Below are 21,673 nucleotides of genomic sequence, written 5' to 3'. Positions count from 1 at the left end.
ATGTATGGATTTATTATCCAACTTGTAAAGCCTTTTATAATTATTTCATCTGCCAGTGGTATTTATTGAGTGCTTTCTGTTTAATTTTGTAGGTTGCTGTGAAAATAATAGATAAGACTCAGCTAAATCCTACCAGTCTACAAAAAGTAAGTATTTTTCTTATGAGTACAGATTATCAGAATTATTTTTCTGCTTGCGGTGACTTTTAAATGATTTATTTTGAGTGTAACTCTCATTGAGGTGTCCCTAGTACCTCATTTGCCAGGGAAAGATATATAAAGTATTTGTCATGTAGCTTGATGAAATAATGCGTGATTTTTGTAAAAATAATTTGAAACATCTTCCCTTCTGATGCATAATCCACTGACATGAACCTTTATTATTCAACAGTGACCTGTTAATAGAAGGATTAAAAAGGAATGATAATGGATTTCCCCAGTGACTCTGATCAGTATGAGTGGGAGGTCATTCTAAATTTAATTTTGGGTACCTGTATGTCATACTTTTAATAATGCAAATTTATTTTAATTGTGTTCCAGTAGCGTATCTCATTAAAAACTATTTAAAATTGCTCTGCACATAGCTTGTTTGCTTTATCAAATTTGTTAAAATTGCTTCGGCCTGAAATCTCTCTTAGGCATCTTGTATTTCATAATATCTTTTGGAAATGTGTTTATTCAAAGGTGCCAAGTCAGGGAAGTTTTGGACTTGGATAGTATTTTTGCAGAATCACCTGATGATTAAGAATATTAAGTTGTCTTGCTGGGAGTTGCATGACGCTTTCTGTTTCTATAAGATGGATACATCGTTACTGTCAATTCCTGGTGGTGGTTGTATTTTTTCCTTTTATGACCAAAATCTAAATATGTCCCTATTTTATAGTTTTATAGCCAACATTTTTAAAGCTGTCCTTTGATAGTCTTGTGTCAGTGCTCTCCTAAGCTAGACTTGGGCAGCAGCTGGTTGGTTGACAACCACACAGTACCACACCAAGTTCTCATGCCCGGTCCACAAGGCTCTGCTTACACTATGAGCATCAAAGCCTCCTTCCCCTCTCTTTCACATGGCTCTCCAGAAGAGGCCCATTTCATTGGCCAGATATGATGTTGTCTAGAGTGAAGTTGGCCCTTGTTCCTCTCCCAGAGCCTTGACAAAGGGTCATCCTTCTTGGCCCCGGTGCGGGGGCTGTGACACAAGCAGCTACTACAGTTTCCATGGCAATTCCGGGAGCTGAGGTAGGGGAATGAGAAGTTTAAAACACAAGGTGAAAGAAGAGCAGATGAACATCTCCCAGGGGGGTGGGGAGGGGAAGCAGAAGGAACAGCTGACTTTCCATTCCCTTACTTTTAACCTTTGCGGAAAATAAAGTTCTTGGGTTAATTAAAACCAGTGTGGGGCTACAGCTGCAGAAAAGGACCCTGCCATTTGCAGTGGGACTGGAGAGGCTTTTAAGATTGTTCTTAATAACTGGCTGTGGCAGACTTTTTTTTAGCCTTTAGCCATTTGCAAAGTGGCCCTGCCTGCTTCTGAGGCTCTAACCATTTGCAATAAAGCTGGGTCAGCTTTGGGGATTCTAGCCATCTGTCAAATTTTATTGATAGAGGTATGTTGATGATTGGGCTTCCTGGTGTTTGATTTCGATCTTTGAATTGTTGATTATCTGACTTTACCGGTGGTATTTCAATGCCTCGTTTTAGGCAATTTGGAACTTACCCGGTTTTTGTTTTTTAAAAAACTATATCCTGCTGAATCAGTCAATCCACAGCATTTACTGGGCACCTACTGTGTGCAGAGTACTGTGTTAAATGTTTGGGAGATATCCGTACCTGGGATTAAGGAGCCAGGACTCTAGAGAGCCTATGGCATGAGGAGTGTGGAAGGAACAGAGTCCTGGGGAACAGACTCCAGCTTGACAGAAGGGTGTGTTTGCGGGAGAGGATAAGACCCTGCTTGTGGGGTTTCTTCCCAGTGTGGGCACCTGGAATAGGCCCTTGCTGGCTAGGAGCAGTTGGTGTCAGGGCGGTAGTCAAAAGTGTTTTGGGATTTGCCCCTCCCTGCTGATGAGCAGCAATTATGGAGACTTTCCCCTCCGTCATGTCTTCATGTCTCAGTGGCTGCCTGTGAGACATGTTAATGCATAGGAGCATATCCAGGTTTCTCTAGCCAATCTCAGTTTTGAGTAAACAGCCACAATTTCCTGTATACAATATAGTGATAGTGGTTGCTAAACATGGAGGTGAATGTGAGTGGGGAAAGCTATCGCATCACTAGTCAGTCCCTACATACTGTGTGTGTTTAAATGAATATTGCCCGCTGGCTTGTGGCTGCAGTCACTACTGTCAACGCATGGTGCAGATTTCAAGCACAGATTTTTTTTTTAAATTAATGATTTGACCAGAGCTGGAGAGTCAACCCATTCACAGATTCTGAGACATGTGTGCTTAGTGTTCTGCTGCTCTGCAGAGTGTTAGTGCTCTGCAAAAATGAGTTTGCACATTATTCTGCAGCATGGTAAACGTTTTAAAAGTCGTGATTTCTTACCTAGACTAGTGGAAATAATATGGGCCCAGGAGTTGGAGTACCTGGGTTCAAATTCCCCCTCTGCCCCTTGCCTGTCCTGTGACCTTGGGCAGGTTACTTAATGAGTCAATCAGTAGTATTTATCGAATGCTTACTGTATTCAGAACACTGTACTAGTAAGAGCTTGGGAGAATACTTAGTTTACCTTTTCCCCTACATCTACAAAAAATAGGGATGCAATACCTGTTCTCTCTCCTCCTTAGAAAGCGAGCCCAATATGGGAGAGGGACTGTCCAACCTGATTATCTTGTGTCTTCCCTAGTGCTCAATACAGCACATGACTGTTGTTGTTATACCTCAAGGAAAGTACAGAAATTCCCTAAAAATAGAAATCAACTGCATAGCAAATCAAATATGGGCTTCTCCCTTTCTCTACTGAAAACACTGATTTTTGTATTGCAGCTCGTTAGAAAAGGCTTGAGAATGGCTTTATACATAATAATAGGACAGTATTGATAGTGAGCAGCATGGTCTTTGACCCATTCAGAAGACCAGAACACAATTTTGCACCATTTTAGTCTGGCTGTTAACCCAAGACGAGGCCTTTAATGCTGATACTGCATCTTAGAGCCCAAGATTTTAATAGTTTATGGCTGGAAAAATGCTCCATGTACTTTAAACAGCAATGGGATGCTTCAGTTTTCATATTGAAGAACAATCCTTTGTTCTGATAATTCCCACTAGGCGTGTGGTTCCATTAGTAAGAGTTGTATGGTATATTGGTGTTCATCTGGGAGTGTGAAATAATTTAATAGTGCACTCAGAAATTGTCTGCCTGAAAAATGTCCTGTACTTGAAGGCATCAAGAACAAAACATTTTGGGATGATTAAAAGAATTGTTAAAGTTCCAAATTTTGCAAAATTGGTCAACCAAAGAAAATTGAATTTTTTTTAAATCCCAAATTGCCTCTAAGCCTTTTAAAATTGTTCTTCAGCTACTTCTGTCAGCAGTGAAAGGACACAACTTGTTCTTTGGAGTCTCTCGATGCTATTTTCAAGCTACAGCTTGGCACTTAAAACAATTAAAATGAGGGGACTCATTTTGAAAATAGGGATGAGAGGGCATCATTGTCATTTGTTATACATAAGATTGTATTTTCCTTTGTGGCTACTGAACTATCATGTAACATTACAGATGTTATCTGATGATATCAAGCTATCGTGTTCTATTTTACTGAAATAAGCATTTAGCAGTTTGCCACCATAATATTAAAATGTAATCTATTTTCACTTGAATGATTACCCAAATAGCTTTCCAGTATGCATTTTATCTGTTCGATTCCTTGACCTTCAATTCCACTCTATGTTATATAAAAAAGGCATAGTCACCTCTTTAATATTTTACTTATGGTGTACTTTATAATGCTTTTTTCTTTGGAAAATCAGTATTGTTTTTAAAGAATTATCTCTTTTTATATTAATAGTGGAATTATTAGTGTCTGTGGTTTGGAATGGTTTAAATTGGTGAGGTAGAAAAAAACCTGCCTCTTGAAATTCATCTTATTTATGTAAAATTCTACCAAGTCCCTGTCAGCACACTGCAGAGCTCATGAGTTAAGGCAGATGCATCATAGAAGGGAGGGAAGGAGAAGTCAAGATGGTGACTCTCGCAGTGGCTCAAGGTTGCAATTGTAAATTTTTTGCTACTGTGCTTCTTGTTAGTCTCCAGACTTAGGGAAGGCCAGCAAAAATTGAAGTAGCAGAGGCAGGAGAAGGTAAGAACACAGACTACAACCAAAGCTGCCGCTATCCCAGCGGATGGTTCCCTAGGGCTTGGTTCTCTACTGGGAGCCTGGCTGAAAGAAAAAGCAAAATCAATAGCTACAGTGGAAACAAGGGAGGGTTAAAGTCAGTCGTAATTACTGAGCACTTACGGTGTGCAGAGCACTCTACTAAGCGTTTGGGAGAATCCAATATAATAAACAGACACATTCCTGCCCTGACTGGAATTTATAGTCTTAACCTACTCCTGCTTCTCCCGATCTGGGTGGCGACAAAAGAATCAGATTTGAAAAAGCCTTTGCCCTCTTTTCCTTGTCCCTCCCTTCCAACAGTTTCTTCCTAATTTGAGTGAAACAGTGGACAATTCTTCTAGCCAGAACTAACATTTTTAATTACGTCAAAATAGCTTACTTATTAATTGGGGGATCTGTTAATATTTAGTTGTGCTCTTACAAATAAACATATTGGAAAAATGATAGCTACTTCACCCTTCAGAAATAGAGGTGCCACAGGGAGAAAGAATTTGAAGAAGTGGCTTATTCATTGTTTTTACGGGAGAGAGTACTGGAGATTTCTTGTTTGAGGGAACACTGAGAATTTATCACTCTTCCTTTAATTTTCTTCACCACTTTTCAGTTGAGGAATTTTTGTGATGGATCACAAACAGGACTTTAAGCATGTGGGTTTGGAAGATTAAAAGCTCTGGAAAGACATTCTTCATTTTTTTTGGCGTAAAAATACTGAGAAATGAATTGAGAATTTCTTAATGGCATCATTTGTCTTAGCAAGAAATCCAAAACATTTCCATATTCTTCTTGCTTTAAATTAGTAACTAGCCAAATTACAATAACAATGAAGCATTTTTTTCTTTCAGTGTAGTTTTTAATTACACAACAGGCCAGAAATATAAATGGATTTAGGAGACATTATCAAAGTGTGCCCACTTAGATGAGACTTACTCATACTGATTTTTTTTAACGTCATATGTGTAATAGTCTAGGTGTAGTAATTTAAGGCAATTGAATTTATTTTATAGGTCAGATTCTAAGGAAACTAACCAAATATACAAAGTCTGGTAGAATTTAAGAAGTAGGTTGAATGCTTCCCCACTCTACTAGGAATAGTTTGTTTTTTATTGGTTTGGAGACTAACGCCTTACCTCAAATGCTATCATGTCTTGAAGTAACTTCAGAAATATACCAGTTTTCTTTTTCCTTTAACAGTTGTTTCGAGAGGTACGAATAATGAAGATATTGAACCATCCCAATATAGGTAGGAATTTGGGGGGATATTCCTAGAGATAAACTCGCAGATCTTTTAAGTTTATGGGCCTGAAAAATAATCTGTGTTCATTGTTGGGGGTGGGTGGGGGCTGGCACTTTGTATGGCTGTATAATGGGAAAGATGGTGAGAACGACCCTGCTACTTAAGAATAGAACCAGCCAGTGTCGCCCTTAGAAGGTGACACCTTACCTTTCCGTAGCATTTTTTAGAAACTCTGCTATGACCACAACACTAAATTCTGGTGAGAGCAATCCTAAATCTGGCTGTGTTTACCCAGTAAATAAAATGGGTAGAGTTGTCCTGGGCAACACTGACCTTGGGTAAGACAGTTCCTGCCAACATTTGGTGGTGCTTCTCCCTGCCCCACTGTGATGACCACCTAACATGACAGGCAGAGGTAGTGAACAAGTGTGTGTGTTGGGGCGGGGATACTCGGCCCAAAATGGAGCTGGAGGGAGGGAATTCCCCCTTGTGACACTATTTGTCCTTCCTTTCGCTGTCTGCCTTCCCAGGGCTCCCAGTAGGGAATTCCCCCTTGGTCTGGGCCCAGTTGAACCCCTTGACTCCATGGCAGTATGTTTCCAGCTGTTGCTGCCTTTGCCCTCCACCTTGGAACATCCTTGAGCCCACTGTTTCCCAGGGGTGTGCCACAGCATATTAGCATGCCTTGGGACTCAAGAATTTCCAGTAGTCCTTTGGGAGCACATATCTGTGCTCATCATCATCATCAATCGTATTTATTGAGCGCTTACTGTGTGCAGAGCACTGGACTAAGCGCTTGGGAAGTACAAATTGGCAACACATAGAGACAGTCCCTACCCAGCAGTGGGCTCACAGTCTAAAAGGGGGAGACAGAGAACAAAACCAAACATACTAACAAAATAAAATAAATAGAATAGCCATGTACAAGTTAAATAAATAAATAGAGTAATAAATATGTGCAAACATACATATATACAAGCATGTTCAGGGATGCTCAGGGATGCACCTGTGTAAAAGACAGTACCACTCTGGAATTAAGTCTCTTGTCACACAAAGAACAGCTGAACAGCTGTCTCTGAACCCCACCCAACTTCTGGTTGGAGGAAAGCAGAGTGGCTCTGCTCAGTGGGCTTGGAACTTGTCCCAGATTGTATTCCTGTCACCAGCCTGGGTGGCTCCAAATGCTGATATTTGTGTTAAGTTTTTAGTTCTTGATTTTTTTTAGTTGTTTTATTAAATATAATAGTAAAATGTAAACTCCTTGCAGGCAGAGAACGTGTGTACCAACTCTGTTATTTTGCACTCTCATTCATTTTCATTCGATCATATTTATTGAGCGCTTACTGTGTGCAGAGCACTGTACTAAGCACTTGGGAAGTACAAATTGACAACGTAGAGAAGCAGAGTGGCTCAGTGGAAAGAGCATGGGCTTGGGAATCAGAGGTCATGGGTTCTAATCCCGCCTCCGCCACTTGTCAGCTGTGAACTCGGGACAAGGCACTTCACTTCTGTGGGCCTCAGTGACCTCATCTGGAAAATGGGGATTAAGACTGTGAGCCCCATGTGGGACAACCTGATTACCTTGTATCCTCCCAGTGCTTAGAACAGTGCTTGGCACATAGTAAGCGCTAAACAAATGCCATTATTATTTTTATTAATAATTTGGGTTCCTACCCAAAAATGGGCTCACAGGCTAGAAGGGGGAGACAGACAACAAAACAAGTAGAACAAGTAGTGTTTAGTAAGGTGCTCTGCATACAGTAAGCACTCATATATGAATGATTGGCTGAAATAAAAGGTTTTTTGGTTCATTTCTGTTTTTTTTTTTTAAACTACTACAAACTCATGTTGGGTATTAAAGCTTAAACGTTTTCAGAATCTTTCTTTGAACAGGAAGGATGGTTTTCTGAAAAAATAATTTGAATTTTGGTCTTGTGAAATTGGATATTAAAATTCTTATTTAATTTTATGCAGCGGACACCTACATACTTTCTGATGGTGTTTTGCTCATTTGATATTTTGGTCATTTTTAATTTTCAGCCTGTTAAAGTTCTGTGTGGTATATTCTGATTTTGAAGATGGTTATAAAATTATATGTTTCATTTATTCTTTCAGTGAAACTATTTGAAGTTATTGAAACAGAGAAGACACTGTATTTAGTAATGGAGTATGCTAGTGGAGGTAAGTGTGATTTGAATAAAATATGAAAACTATTCTTTTGAACAAAGATGAGCCCATAAGGGTTATATTTTGTCTTTTTGATTGCGGTTGAGTTTAGATTTGATTAAGGATTCATTTTTCTTTTTTTCTTTTTCTGTTGCTTAGGCCTCTTATCCTTCCTGTAGTCTCGTAAGAGGTTTTTTGAAACAGTATTTAAAGCTACTATTTCTCCTGTGTTTTTGCAGTTTGAACCACCTCCCATCATTTGAGGGATTGAGATAATAATTTTAAATTGCTTTATAAAGATAGCCATGTTCTATATCAATTTAATAGTGTGATTAAAATACAGAATGTTTGTTTCCGGGTGTAGCTTGTTTTTAAGTAATCTATTGATGAAAACTTTGGTTTAATATTTCCAAATGAAAGGACAATATATAATTTTAAAACTAATACAAAATTAAGTTTCTGTTTAAAGATAAAAATGAGATTGCCTAGGTCAAGGTGTCTTAGGCAAAGGGAGGGAGGAGGGAAGGATTTGTGTATGGTTGTATTTTACTACAGTAGTTATTTTTGAAAAAAAGTTTCTGCTGACCACTGTTAATGATCAAATAAAAATCAGTGGGACAACAATGCAACCAATGGGAGATTGCATTTCTCAGCTGGATTAGATAATAGCTATTTTGGTGAAGGAGACAAATTAACAGACTAAACTAGCATCCTAGATGCCATTTTCTAGAAATGAAATCTTTTGAGTAATTCTGAAGTTACAGATAAAATGGCTGATTTAAGTTAATTAAATAATAGCTTCCTGGGTATTTTAAAAAGTAAAATGGAAAAACATGATTTAGAAATTTGTTTATTGAGGATAGACATTCAGTAACTAGATTTGTTAAGACAGGTCTGTCTTTTCAGTATTTCTTAGCAGGCCCATGAGTGTTGATTCAAGTAAGAATTGTGAAGGTTGGCACTTAAAAATGAGTAATGCTTTGAAGTTAAATAAATCAAAGAAATGAGAAGTTATAGGATTTTTTCTTTGATTTTAAAAATTACTCAATAAATAAATGGACTAAAAGGGAAGCCAGAGTTAAATTAAAATAGTTGATGTAACATATGTATTTAGTGGTTTTAATGAGGAGGATATAGTCCAGTACCTTTCATAATATGGGTATCATTTAGCAGTATCCAAGTAATTTGAAAATAATCCAGCACAAATATATCGATTTAACATAACACTGGTGAGATTTACTGATTCTCACCACGGTCTTGGCTTAAAGACTGAATTTCTTCACCTGTGATTAGTAGAACTTTAAGATGAAAATAATTCAGCAAAATAAAATAGAGTAAAATATTCATGTGTAAAAATATTTGTTAAAATTAATCTTTTCTTAATTGAATATTAGAGTGGATTTGTTTTGGTTGATGTACATTTTACTGGAAATGTGGATCTGTGCCGTTGATTTTCTGATCTAGAGTCATTGCTTTGCCAGGAAATACCTAACATCATTGTTAAAAATGAGAATGTGAAATTAAAATATTAAGCCTAGTTCTAAAATCACATATATTAGATTGAATGGCTTCGAGTGGACCATTGAAATAAGTCTGTATTTTCTTACTATTATCAAAGGTTAGCTTTGAGGGTAATTGGTTTGATTCATTTTTCCCTGTATTTACCTTAGTGCTTAGTTCAGTGCTTTGTACATAGTAAGTGCCTATTAAATACCATCACTACTTCTACTAGAAAGTAGAAAGGGGTGGGCTTGATAAAAGGTCCTAATTCCCCCTCTAGACTGTAAGCTCCTTGTGGGCAGGGAACATGTCTACCATCTCTGTAATAGTGTGCTCTTACAAGCACATAGTACAGTGCTCTGCACACAATAAGTACCCAATGTATACGATGGCTTGATTCATAATTGCATTGGTAAATGCAGGCATGGAGGATGGTTGAAGGCTTTTTTGGATCCAGATATTTTTTATAACGCTTCCAGGCTGGATTGATAGGAACATATAAAATATTGTCATCATCAATTCAGAAACCCAATACTGAGAAAACTTGAATAAAGTGATCAGAAGTGTGCATTATTATGAACACTTAGTTCCAGGACAGGAGACCATCATAGTTCCAGGCTAGTCCTGGGAGAGAGATACAGTCCAAATCATGGTGAGCCCAGAAGTTTTCTGGTTTAGAGTGGCCACGGTGGAGTGAGGGCAATCAAATTCAGACTTGGCCTAGATCTTTCCTCATCCAAAGGACTCCAAGGAGAGCTTATGAGACCTAGATGCTCCACATGCGCCTGGGCTGAGGCCCACCTGAGAAAAGACTTAATTGGACCTATGATTTGATGGACTAAGGTTTACCAGCCTGATCTCAAGGCCCACCCCAATCCAGACCCATAAACCTGGGGCAAATTGATGAGGCAAACTCTCATTGCCTCAGTTAATTTTTCTTGTCAACCCATGTTTGAGTTCCCTGGTGTAAAGTTATTGAAATATGTTGATTTTGCTGTGTCTCACAACCTTCTGACACTGTTTTGTGTTCTATTATTAATCTTACTTTGCTAGATACTTTGACTAACCATAACATTCTGTAATCTAAAGTAACCCTTTAGTCCAGTTTTTCTTAGGTGGTCATCATCCTGACATTATCCAATATGTTGCAAATTGCAACAACTTGTTGACCTAGGCTACTTGCTTGGAAAGGATGTTATTTTTAGTTTCTCCTCAGTCCTTCCTCAACACAAGTATCCCAGGAATAATAGTGCTTTATAGAAGTGGACAAGGAGCTTACTCTCCTGAACACATACTAAAATACTTCAATATATTGAGTACCTGTTTCATAACTAAGTACCAAAAATATTTCTTTTAATTTTTTTTGGTATGCTGCTGGCAGACGCAAACATGAAAACCATGTAACTAGTTTTATTTACAAAATAATAATATTTCAGGCCAACAACTTTAGAAACTTCACTAGGGATGCCAGAAATTTCTATATCATGATCATAGGACAAAATGCCCTGGCAAGCTTTCCTGATTATTTTATTTATCCCTTTATTTGAAATAAAATGTAATTTGCTGATTATTTTTTAAACCAGCAGGCAGTTTTCCACTTGAGTATATTAATTTATAGATCAATGTTATTATGACAATTATTTAAAAGGAGGCTGAAAGATTTCTTTTAAAAATTTCTTGGTATTGCATATATACATAAATTGAAAAAAAATGTTTATTTCACTGCCTGCTTTACCTTTCTGATTCAGGAGAAGTATTTGATTACTTAGTTGCCCATGGAAGAATGAAAGAGAAAGAGGCTCGTGCAAAATTTAGGCAGGTATGGAAAGAAGTTACTTTTATTTTCCTGATATTTTTAATGATGAACAATGGACAGTATCAAGCGTAAGCTTTAAAATGCAAAAGAAGTATTTTTAAATGAAAAATTCCTACACTAAGATTGTTCTATTAAAAACGTGACAAAACTTGAAGAGGAACATATCTTGTTCCCAAATATAAAGTTAAAATGTTTCAAATTGCTATTTTAAAGCCTCTGATAGTCTTAAGGTGCTGTATTTGTATGGCTGTGATTTACCTCGTTAGAAGGTGCTAGTACAGTGCTCTGCACACAGTAAGCGCTCAATAAATACGATTGAATGAATGAAAAGGTACATTTTAATCTTGAGGATGATCCTTCAAGTGTCCTATTGTGCAGTTGTCATAAATAGAATACAAAGCTAGATGGACACCTTGTGTTCTCAAACTCTACACAGTTCACCTTGTTAACTCTGAACAATTTGAAATGTAGACAAGATGCCTAATCCCGGTGCTCTACTATTTTACATATTATAATGAAGCATTTAAGGTTGTGGCATTGGCTTTTAAGAATGGAATCTTGAATTCCATTTATACTTAGCTGAACTGCTGAAAATCCCCCGCTTCTAATGGGATTTTACTGAAGTTGGCAGTTTTATCTATAAATTGTTTATAAGTATATGTGGGTATTCTATGTGTATTCTATATGTATATAGAATCGCCCTGTTTGAGGATGTCATGGCTGATGGTTTAGTGTCCCTCTCTGCTTGGTTAAGAAGGATAGGCTGACCAGTCTTGTTTAGCCTTGAAAAAGCTGGGTTTGGGATCTTGTGTGAAGGGTTAATGTGATAACAAATATAACAACTTTAACTTGAGCTCAGAGATTGTTGCACATGTCCAGTTAATGTTTGCTTTCTGCTACTCTTGTTCAATTAGCTTTTCCGTAGGTAAAATATAAGTGTTCAGTATGCTCCGTTTTACAGTTTAGTGTAGAAATACACTGATTAAATATCAAATTAATTTAAATTCCTCCGTAAAATTAAGTAGCCTAAGGTTCAAAAAAATTAATGAAGAGAAATGCTCCCCAGCTATTTTATTGCATTAGACTTGATGGCCTTCATAAAAACTTGACTTAAGAATTCTTCTATCAGATGCATTCCTTTTGTGAGATGAGGCTACCTTGCCTAGTAAGAGAAGCAAAAAGGGCCCTTCACCAATCCAGGCATTCAAAAGGAATTAAGGAGATGTGAAATCTGTCCAGAATCCAAAGTGAACTCTGCCTGAGTGCTTTGAAGAGTAGTGAAACGTGTCTAACAAACTATTTTAATTGAAGGTATAGTTGTTAAAAATACAAAAAGGAAATTCAAATGGGGATTTAAACTGGAAAAGCCCCAAAGATCACCAACCCCACTTCTCTGGCCTACCTTTTCATAAGCTTAATTAGGTAATGAAGATTCTTCTTACCATGTGGAGCCTGCTTTTGAGAGCTAGAGGAAGACAACCTTAGTGTACCAGAGTTAAGAAAAGGAAAGAGGTTTTTTCTTTTCCTCACCCTCAGAGTACCCTAGGGGCCTGGCTTTAGCTAGGAGAACCACTTATTGTTGCGGAAAATATGGTTCCTGGAAAATGTAGTTTCTCTTTCCTCTGCAACTCTGTTTGCCAACTTTCAACAGGACCTCTCACTGAAGACTAACTGTAATACAGCACAGTCCTAACGTCTTTTTAGCAGATATAACTGCTAGCATTATTAAAGCTTATCCTTTTGAACATTAATTAAAAGCATATAGTCATGTCCCAAAGCAGGTACTTAATATCATTTTGAGTTTCTGTTAAAAGTTTGTATTTTCATTTCTCAATTTGGATAGAGTGCAGTGGAAGACAAGTATTTTGGGCCATAATGCTGCCATGATTTGGTCATGACATAGTTGACCTGTGCCAGGAATGCCTTCATCAGCAATTAAAAGTGTTTAAAGTTCACTTTTACCATATGTTTACAGGAAAGAGTGACCTTTAAGCAATTACAAATTAATTCTCTGGAAAATGCTAATGAACGGGTGTGGTGTTTCTGGTTCAGAAACATAATGCCCTCTTCTTAAACTTGAAAAAAATGCCCCCTCCATGTACTATTTCAATTTTTCTCAGACTACCTTCCCCCAACCTCTTGATTTCCACTGAAACAATAAGACACAATGTGGATTTTTTTTGTGTGTGAGTGTGTGTGTGTACCTGTGGATTTTCAATAAAGCAGGGATGACTATTTCTTAAATATCTACTTCTTTGGGTTTGGTTATTGACCCTGGTTCTCACAATAAGTGGATTACTGATAGATATTCAGCTATAATCTCATGATTTCATATGTGCTGGGATTTAGTTCATTTCTTATTGATTATCTTTGTCATTTTAGATGTCTTTTTAGATGTGTCAGGATTTTGTATGTTGAGTGGCATTTACTTCATTTAAAAAATTTTCTTTCTTTGCCATTATAAAAATTGACTTGCCATCCAGTAGCCAGTTGGAAAAGCATGACTTCTCCTTAAGTCAAGTATTTTAAATTTTCTACTGGAAAAATGCTAGGTAAAAAGTAATGTTTCTTCCAAAAACATTTAGAGCAATTGGTCTGATTTGTTCCTTTGATTCTCCAGTTTGCAATTCTGAGTGGGGTCCATTCTTTTCATTAATTAAATTCCTTATGCGCTACTTTTAAGCAGAAGTCCCTACGTATTTTACAAAATGTAAACTGAATCTTATTTTCCCTTGCAATAAATACCCTGGGAAATAGGAGGCAGATATTTTCTGACAGTGGATCACATTTGGTCTGGGGATCATTGACGAGTTGGCCAAGCAACCCTCACGTTCCAGCGGTTTCAAGCACTTGTGAATTTTATTCTGTGCTGTGGGGATGTTCAGTGGAATATTGACCCTACTCTCCTCTCCACTTGGAAAAATCCAGTTTTCATCATCTCACTCAAGGCCCTGACACCTCCTGCCTTCTTTTGATGATCTCTGGTTATCTCTGACAAGGACCAGGGGAGCAGAGTGAGAATTTTATTACAGCTTCAGGGTATTTTATGAAGTCTTCAGCTGTAAGGGAAATGTCTTCTACATAGAATAAAAAGGGGTAGAAGTGTAGAAATGAACAGAAATTACTTTAGAACTGATGATGCTTGCATTTCAGTTTACTGCCCTCTTCTTATCCTGTCCTCTTAGTATTATCTGGGTCTGTCCGGTCCTTGCCCTTCTTCCCGCCCCTGTTTCCCCTCTTACTGATCTAGGGAGAGAGGGGAGATGGCTGTGTGTGGGTAAATGGCAGGAGAGGATGAAATGAGAAAACTCATTATAGTACAGACTCCACCCCTTGACAAGTGCAGGAGAATTGTACATTCTCAAGCTGCTTGAAAGATGATGTTAAAATTACATTTTTCGTGAAGTCATGAGAAAATGATTTATCCACTTAAGGCCAATTCATTAAGCATTCTTGGGAATCAGTCAGGTCAAGAAATTTTGAGAAGTCATCCATTTTGCCATATTTTATTCCCTCTGTCCAACCATTTTAAAATCCTTTCTCCACGATTGCCAGCTAATGAAATCATTAAGGTATATTTTCATTTTATATTTTAAAGTTCCAAGTTAAACCCAGTATTAACATTATCTGCTTTTCAAAGAATCCTTACCCCAATTTTAATGTAATGCTATAGATTAAATCAATATTTAATCTAGACATTTATCGTATGCTCTGTTCATAATTAGATTTTACTAAGCATTATAAATGCCCCTTCAATAGACATTGGGCTACACAGCCACTATTCTTCATAAAGTCGCTGCTATCATTTTGTAAATGAGACAGGCAGAGATAAATTAAATACCACTTTGTCAAGTGAATTAATAGCAAATCTGGGATTAGTACTCCTGCCTCCTTTGTTTCTGAATCATTCAATCCACTCCTTGCTTTTAGAAATGTTTTTAGAGCAAGTTATTTTTTCAGTACTTAATGCATTTTTCAGGATGTAGGCCTGTGAACAAATTATTGGACAAGGTCGAATTACCACTGAAGAAATTTGGGCATTTAACCGTTGATGTACAGAGTAGTGCAATCTTTGCGTAAGAGTAGAAAATCAGTGGAAGCAGAGCACCCTACCACCTCATGTTGTACAGGAAATGTACAAATTCATCCCTGGAAGCCCCATTCCCACAAATCCCACCTCTTAAAAAAGTCTTTAGCCAGTCACCTAGAACCCTGGCAGTGTGGCTGGGCTACCAGTAAAGAGTAGCCTGCCCTGGTGTTTGATTTTAATTTATTCTGGTAAAATCATTGATTCAGCATTCTGGCAGGCCAGTTCAAGTTTGTGGTGGGTCCTGAGCAGGGAAAGTCCAGGAGAGATCCTACATCAAATTTTGCTTTTTCACAGATACATGCTCTTCCTTCCCAGCCGGACCTTACCAGGGCTTAGTTCAGGCTAGAACGGCAGCCGCAGTTAGGAGAGCAGTTAGGAGAGTACAGTGCTCTGCACATAGTAAGCGCTCAATAAATACGATTGATGATGAGAGCATGCTACTGAGTTGTTCAAGGTGCCCTGCCAACCTGGATGGACTGGTAGTTAACTGAAGATGAGAAGCAGCATAGAATGGATAGAGTATGAACCTGGGAGTCAGAAGGACCTGGGTTCTAATCCCGACTCCACCACTTGTCTCCTGTGTGACCTTGGGCAAGTCATTTCATTCTCTGTGCCTCAGTTTCCTCAACTGTAAAATGGGGAATAAGACTGTGAGCCCCATGTAGGACATGGACAGTGTCCAACCTGATTATGATTGCCTTGTATCTACCCCAGCGCTTAGTACAGTGCCTGGCACTTAACAAATACAGTAAAAAAAAAAAGTTGGAAAATGTTTACCTTGAGCTCATTTGCTGTATCTCCTATAAAAGAACTTCCTCTGAATTTGTCTATGTTATTTGGGGATTTTGTAGATTTATTCTGGAGCTTTAAGTCCGAAAATACACAACCAAGTTTCATGAATATAGACCCTAACCCCAGTTTTTTAAAAATTGAAAAATTTAGATGATTAAAAAAAAACCAACTTAGAAGACAAGTACGTTTAGTCAGGTAACTAAGAACGATCTGCAAGGTTATCATGAGCAAAGGAATAACTGTGGCAGAATAAGTTTGCATCAATAAGTCATTGAAAACGTGTGTTTCAGATTGTGTCTTCTGTACAGTACTGTCATCAGAAGTGCATTGTTCATCGTGATCTTAAGGTAAGCAAGATTAAACTGCTAGATTCATATCTTAAAAATCCAAATGTAATTAATAATTTAGCTTTTGTCTATTTCTATCACGGATAAGGAGCCCATAGTCGGGGGTGAAATATAATGCTATACTACTCTACAGTTAACATTCTTACTGGTTCCTAGAAAATAGTGTTCAGGGAAAGAGTGCTAAATAATTGTAATTTCCCATAGATTATAAAGTGAAGTTCATTAATGCATTAAAGTACATTCTCAAGATCCAAAGAGTTGTCAAAAATATTTAATATATTAAACAATATGCCTACATGATCAAATAATATAAATATGTACAAAGACAAGTTTTTGAGTGAGATTTTTTTTATACATGGGTAAATGCTTTATTTTCTGTTATCTCTCACATATCTTGTTTATCAAAGTACATTTTACCAAGAGAATAGATACCTGCCATGTGTATGTTTTATTATCTGAGAGAAAAGGGATTTAATTACTCTAACGATTGAGTCAAAATACCTCAAAGGAAAGGGAAGTGTTTATGACAAGGTAAACTTTGTAGTGTATTAAAAAATAGCACTATCAAGAAAGAGAACTAAAAGAAGCATGATATAAAGGGGATGGTCATACTTGTAAATACAGTGTTTTGGCAGAACAGAAAAAGCAAGTTCTTAAATTGTGAAATTTGGGATATTTTCAAATTACACAAATGTGTTTTCTGTAGCTTTATTTTATATAAGCTTACTTTTTTTTCCCTCAGTACATTGTTCATGGTTTATTCTTAATATGTCTCTCCCAGGCAGAAAACCTTCTCCTTGATGCAGACATGAATATAAAGATAGCAGACTTTGGTTTTAGTAATGAATTTACAATTGGAAACAAATTGGACACTTTCTGTGGAAGCCCACCCTATGCTGCCCCTGAACTTTTCCAAGGAAAGAAATATGATGGACCAGAAGTGGATGTATGGAGCCTTGGAGTCATTCTTTATACATTAGTCAGTGGATCACTGCCATTCGATGGTCAGAATCTAAAGGTATCAGTGAGATTGAGATGTTGTTTTTATTTTCAGACTTTTCAACATCAGTAGTTATATGAATCTTTTTTTCTTTCTCTTTGAAAAGGAATTACGGGAACGAGTCTTACGAGGAAAATACCGTATTCCATTTTATATGTCCACAGACTGTGAAAATCTTCTCAAAAAATTATTGGTACTGAATCCTGTAAAACGGGGGAGCTTGGCAGTGAGTATTTTACAATTTGGGGCCCCAGCTTCAAAGTATTAAATGTAAGACCACTGGTGGAAAGGTGTTTCTACTGTTGACATTTTCTAGAAAAATCAGCAGCCCTCTGATTGTGAATAACATTGACAACCCCCTCTGCCACTCTCCCAGAGCATGTATTTGTGTTCTTGATTCAATTTCCTCCCTCATTATTTACTTTTGCATTACTGGACACTCTGTGATGATAGGAAACAGATTTCAGAGAGCAGTCTTCCTCACTGTTACCGATGGCAATTCTTGGTTGTGTAGTTTCCTGGGTACAGGTTAATACACAACCTTGAGCTTCTCTCCGATTTTCAGTCCCATAAATGGTTTACTGTGAAGATAAAGCTCTTCTTCAAGTCTCCTTGAGCGTTTTCTTCCAGACACAATCATCAGCATATAGGAATTCCTGTATGAGTGATTTCAAGGGCTTTGAGTAACACTCAAAACCTATTGAGTTTCCTTGAGGATTGGAACCTTTTACTGACATGTTTCCAAGTTCCTTATATTGTCATCACACAAGGCTGTACAGGAATAGGCTTAATACACAGCCTTCTGTATTCCATTGTTGAGAGGAAAAAATCAGAGAAGACCTTTTAAGATTCTGATATGAGGAGCCATATCTGTTGGCAGTAATTTTAGGATCTTGAAAACTTCTCAAGGCAGCCAGACTTTTTTTCGTAGTTACTAAAATTCTAGTTGGCTCATATCAAATGCCTTTGCATGGTTTATAAAAATAATAATAATAATGATATTTGTTAAGTGCTTACTGTATACCAAGCTCTATACAAAGCATTGGGATAGACATAATGCAATCAAATTAGAAACAGCCTCTGTCCTACATTGGGCTCCTTGTGTAGGGGAGAGAGAGAAAATGAGCATTTAAGCTCCATTTTACAGATGAAGAAATTGAGGCGTAGAGAAGTTAAGTGACTTGTCCAGAGTCACACAGCGGTCTGATCTTTGCTGCACACCAGCCAGGAGTAGTGTCAGGAACCACTACTGAGAAGCAGCGTGGCTCAGTGGAAAGAGCACGGGCTTTGGAGTCAGAGGTCATGGGTTCAAATCCCGGTTCCACCAATTGTCAGCCGTGTGACTTTGGGAAAGTCACTTCACTTCTCTGTGACAGTTACCTCATCTGTAAAATGGGGATTAAGACTGTGAGCCCCCCGTGGGACAACCTGATCACCTTGTAACCTCCCCAGCGCTTAGAACAGTGCTTTGCACTAGTAAGCGCTTAATAAATGCCATTATTATTATTATTATTAACCACATCATGTCCATTGTGCTTCTCTGAGAACTGAAGCTATTGCAGTTCTGGAAGCACATGGTTAACCATGCTATTCACTAGTTGATCCAGAAAGACCCTGAGTAAGAGTTTGCCAGTATCAAAAGCAGTAAGATCCCACAGTTTCTGCAGTCAAGTCTGTCTTCTATTCTTGATGTTGAAGACAACTGTGCGTCTTTATAATCCTGTAGCATTTTCTATGTTGCGGAAGAGCCTTTTTAGGCAGCTGAGGAATATCTCTCCCTCCTTGTAGATCTTGGATGGAATGCTATCCCATCTGCTTTCTAGGCCATTATTCATGACTAATTGCCGTGGAGGTTTACCAAGTGTTGGAGTGAAAGCCATGTCTTCACACATTGGCAGGGGTTCTTTTGTGGGGTGTGGGGATATTTTGCAAAAGCTCTAGATAGGTGGAGTAGCAAACAGCTTGTGTTTGGTGTGGAAAGTAATATTGGTTGCTGGGGCTGCCATTTGTGTTGAATGAATGAATGATAACAGCTTGCTACGTGTTGGGCAAAAGTGGGGTGACTGAAAATAAGGGGGCAGATTAAATGCTCTAGGAATGCAATGAAGCACAGCCTCAAACAGAGAAGCCTGACGTATATGAATGAGGGAATACATGTATGGCAGACAGATCAGCCTAGCGTATTGTGCTCAGGAAGGGAGTGGCAGATTTTGAGAGACTGAAGCAAAACCAAAAGTGTGCCAGGTCCTACTAACAGCAAATACAACTGTTCAATAGAGAACCATTTTTGTGGGTGCAGGAGAGGTAGTGGAGACTGTTGGTCTTCACAGTGGAATCATTTATGAATATGAAGGACAACCACTACTTGATCCTTTGAACCACTGCAGACCTATGGACAGGAGGCACACACCATCGGTAGTGTCATCCAGATACAAGGAAAGTTATGAATATGTGTGTCTAGATTTGAGAGAGAGGATGGGCAAATAAATGTTGTTTTCCACCACCCTCAGAGTAATCAATAATGTCGTGTTGTAAAATAAAGGACAGTGGTACTTGTTATTCATAAGACAATAGGATTTTAATTGATAATGCTGCGTGTTTACTGTCAGCTTATATTTTCCTTCAAAGAATTTTGTATCCCCATTTTATTTTTCAAATCATTTAATGTTCTTTTCCTAGTGAACTTTGCTACCCTTGAAAATTGCTGTCGTGATTCACAGAGAATGTGATTGTCTCCTCCTACTCCATTTCTGCATATAGTTCTGCATCTTTGTCCTCCTTTATCCACCCAAAAGGAATCAGCACTAGAAATACATTTAAAAGATACGAGTCCACCTTTCCCCAAGAAGGCACACTATTAATAAAATGACTAAAATTATTTATTATTACCTACTTAGCATCAGTTATTCTCAACTTGAGTGCGTACAAATGTGACTCCTCATTTCCAAGCTGCATCAATCTCTCTGTACATGAGTGATTTCCCTCCAAAATATTCCTAGTTCTCTCCTCTAGCTCAGTTCCTCATGATTTCTACCCAAGAGAATTTTTCCTTTTGGTGGGGGTGTGATATATTTTTCTGTGATTCCATTCCACCAGAGTATTTCTTGAAAGAAGTAACAATGGGCATTCTGTAGTTTTTGGATCTTCAGAGATAAAAGGAATTTATAAATAAATAGCATAGGGCTGTTGGCACACAAAAATGACAACATAATGGATTAAGAACAAAACTTAAGTTCATTCATTCATTTAGTTGCATTTATTGAGCACTTACTGTGTGCAGAGCACTGTACTAAGCACTTGGAAGGTACAATTCAGCAATAGAGAACAATACCTGCCCACCGGGCTTACAGTCTAGAAGTGGGGAGACACATCAAAACAAGCAAACAGACATCAATGTAAGTAAACAGAATTACAGATATATACACATCAAAAAAAGTAAAAGGGCATCAATATAAATAAATAGAATTATAGATATATACATATATACATAAGTGCTCTGGGGTCGGGGGGAGAGCAAAGGGAGCGAGTCAAGTGTGACGCAGGGTTGGGGGGAGCTGAGGAAAAGGGGAGGTTAGTCTGGGAAGGCCTCTTGGAGAAGGTGCCCTTTCAGTAGGGCTTTGAAGCGAGGAAGAACGATCGGCGGATTTGAGGAGCGCGTGCTAGACCAGAGGTAGGACACGTGCCAGGGGTCGACTGCTGGACAGACGAGATCGAGGCTCAGTGAGAAGATTAGCACCAGAGGAGCCGAGTATGTGGACTGGGGATGTAGGAGAGAAGGGAAGTGAAGTAAGAAGGGGCAAGGTTCTGGAGAGCTTTGAAGTTGAAAGTTGAAGTAAAAAAGTTGAAGGTTGATTTCAGTTAAAGTTGTTTGCCCAGTTCACTTCAGCCTGCTCTAATGCTCATTGTAGCACTCACTTTTAACCCTGTATGTATGTGTGTGTGGAGGGTGGCTAAATTTAAATCAGTAAGGAGCTGAAAAAAAGTAGGAGGATTCAGTATTGAGGCATGCTACCTACTGGAGTTCCTAATGTCCTCCTTCCATAGCCAAGAACTATGCAAGCAGAGCTAGGGATTGCTCCATGGTGCCACTTTAACTGAGCTACTCTTACTTAGGATATTAAGTTCAAAGGAAAAGGTTCAGAGCTGCCATCCAACTGCCCTACCCTGATTTTTCTCTGGCTAGTCCTGACCACCATGTTCTTGGGATAGTTGTGGCTGACTGAGGAGCATTTTTTCCATCTACCCACCATACGCATGGAAAGGCAACCATATTGCAGCTTATGCATATTAAGCATATGCGTATTGCATAAAGCAGTATCACCCTCCCCCTTTAAGGAAAAAACAAGCAAGTCACTACCAAAAATGGATAGAAAGGAGCTGGAAAGTTTTGATTT

General features: G+C 38.2%; 1 protein-coding gene across 2 annotated transcripts in view; it reads left to right on the top strand.

Moving 5' to 3' along the window:
- MARK1 (microtubule affinity regulating kinase 1) overlaps nt 1-21,673 on the top strand; it is a 65,163-nt gene that overhangs the window by 23,427 nt on the left and 20,063 nt on the right. For both annotated transcript variants that reach the window (XM_038760757.1, XM_038760756.1), the window contains exons 3-9: nt 93-146; nt 5,526-5,574; nt 7,684-7,749; nt 10,983-11,053; nt 16,223-16,279; nt 17,061-17,297; nt 17,386-17,505. In XM_038760757.1, the coding sequence (XP_038616685.1) occupies nt 93-146; nt 5,526-5,574; nt 7,684-7,749; nt 10,983-11,053; nt 16,223-16,279; nt 17,061-17,297; nt 17,386-17,505 (654 nt within the window). The remainder of the gene's footprint in view (nt 1-92; nt 147-5,525; nt 5,575-7,683; nt 7,750-10,982; nt 11,054-16,222; nt 16,280-17,060; nt 17,298-17,385; nt 17,506-21,673) is intronic.

Source organism: Tachyglossus aculeatus, chromosome 19 (assembly GCF_015852505.1).
Source record: "Tachyglossus aculeatus isolate mTacAcu1 chromosome 19, mTacAcu1.pri, whole genome shotgun sequence".
Lineage (NCBI taxonomy): Eukaryota > Metazoa > Chordata > Mammalia > Monotremata > Tachyglossidae > Tachyglossus > Tachyglossus aculeatus.
This window is presented reverse-complemented; position numbering and strand designations above follow the sequence as displayed.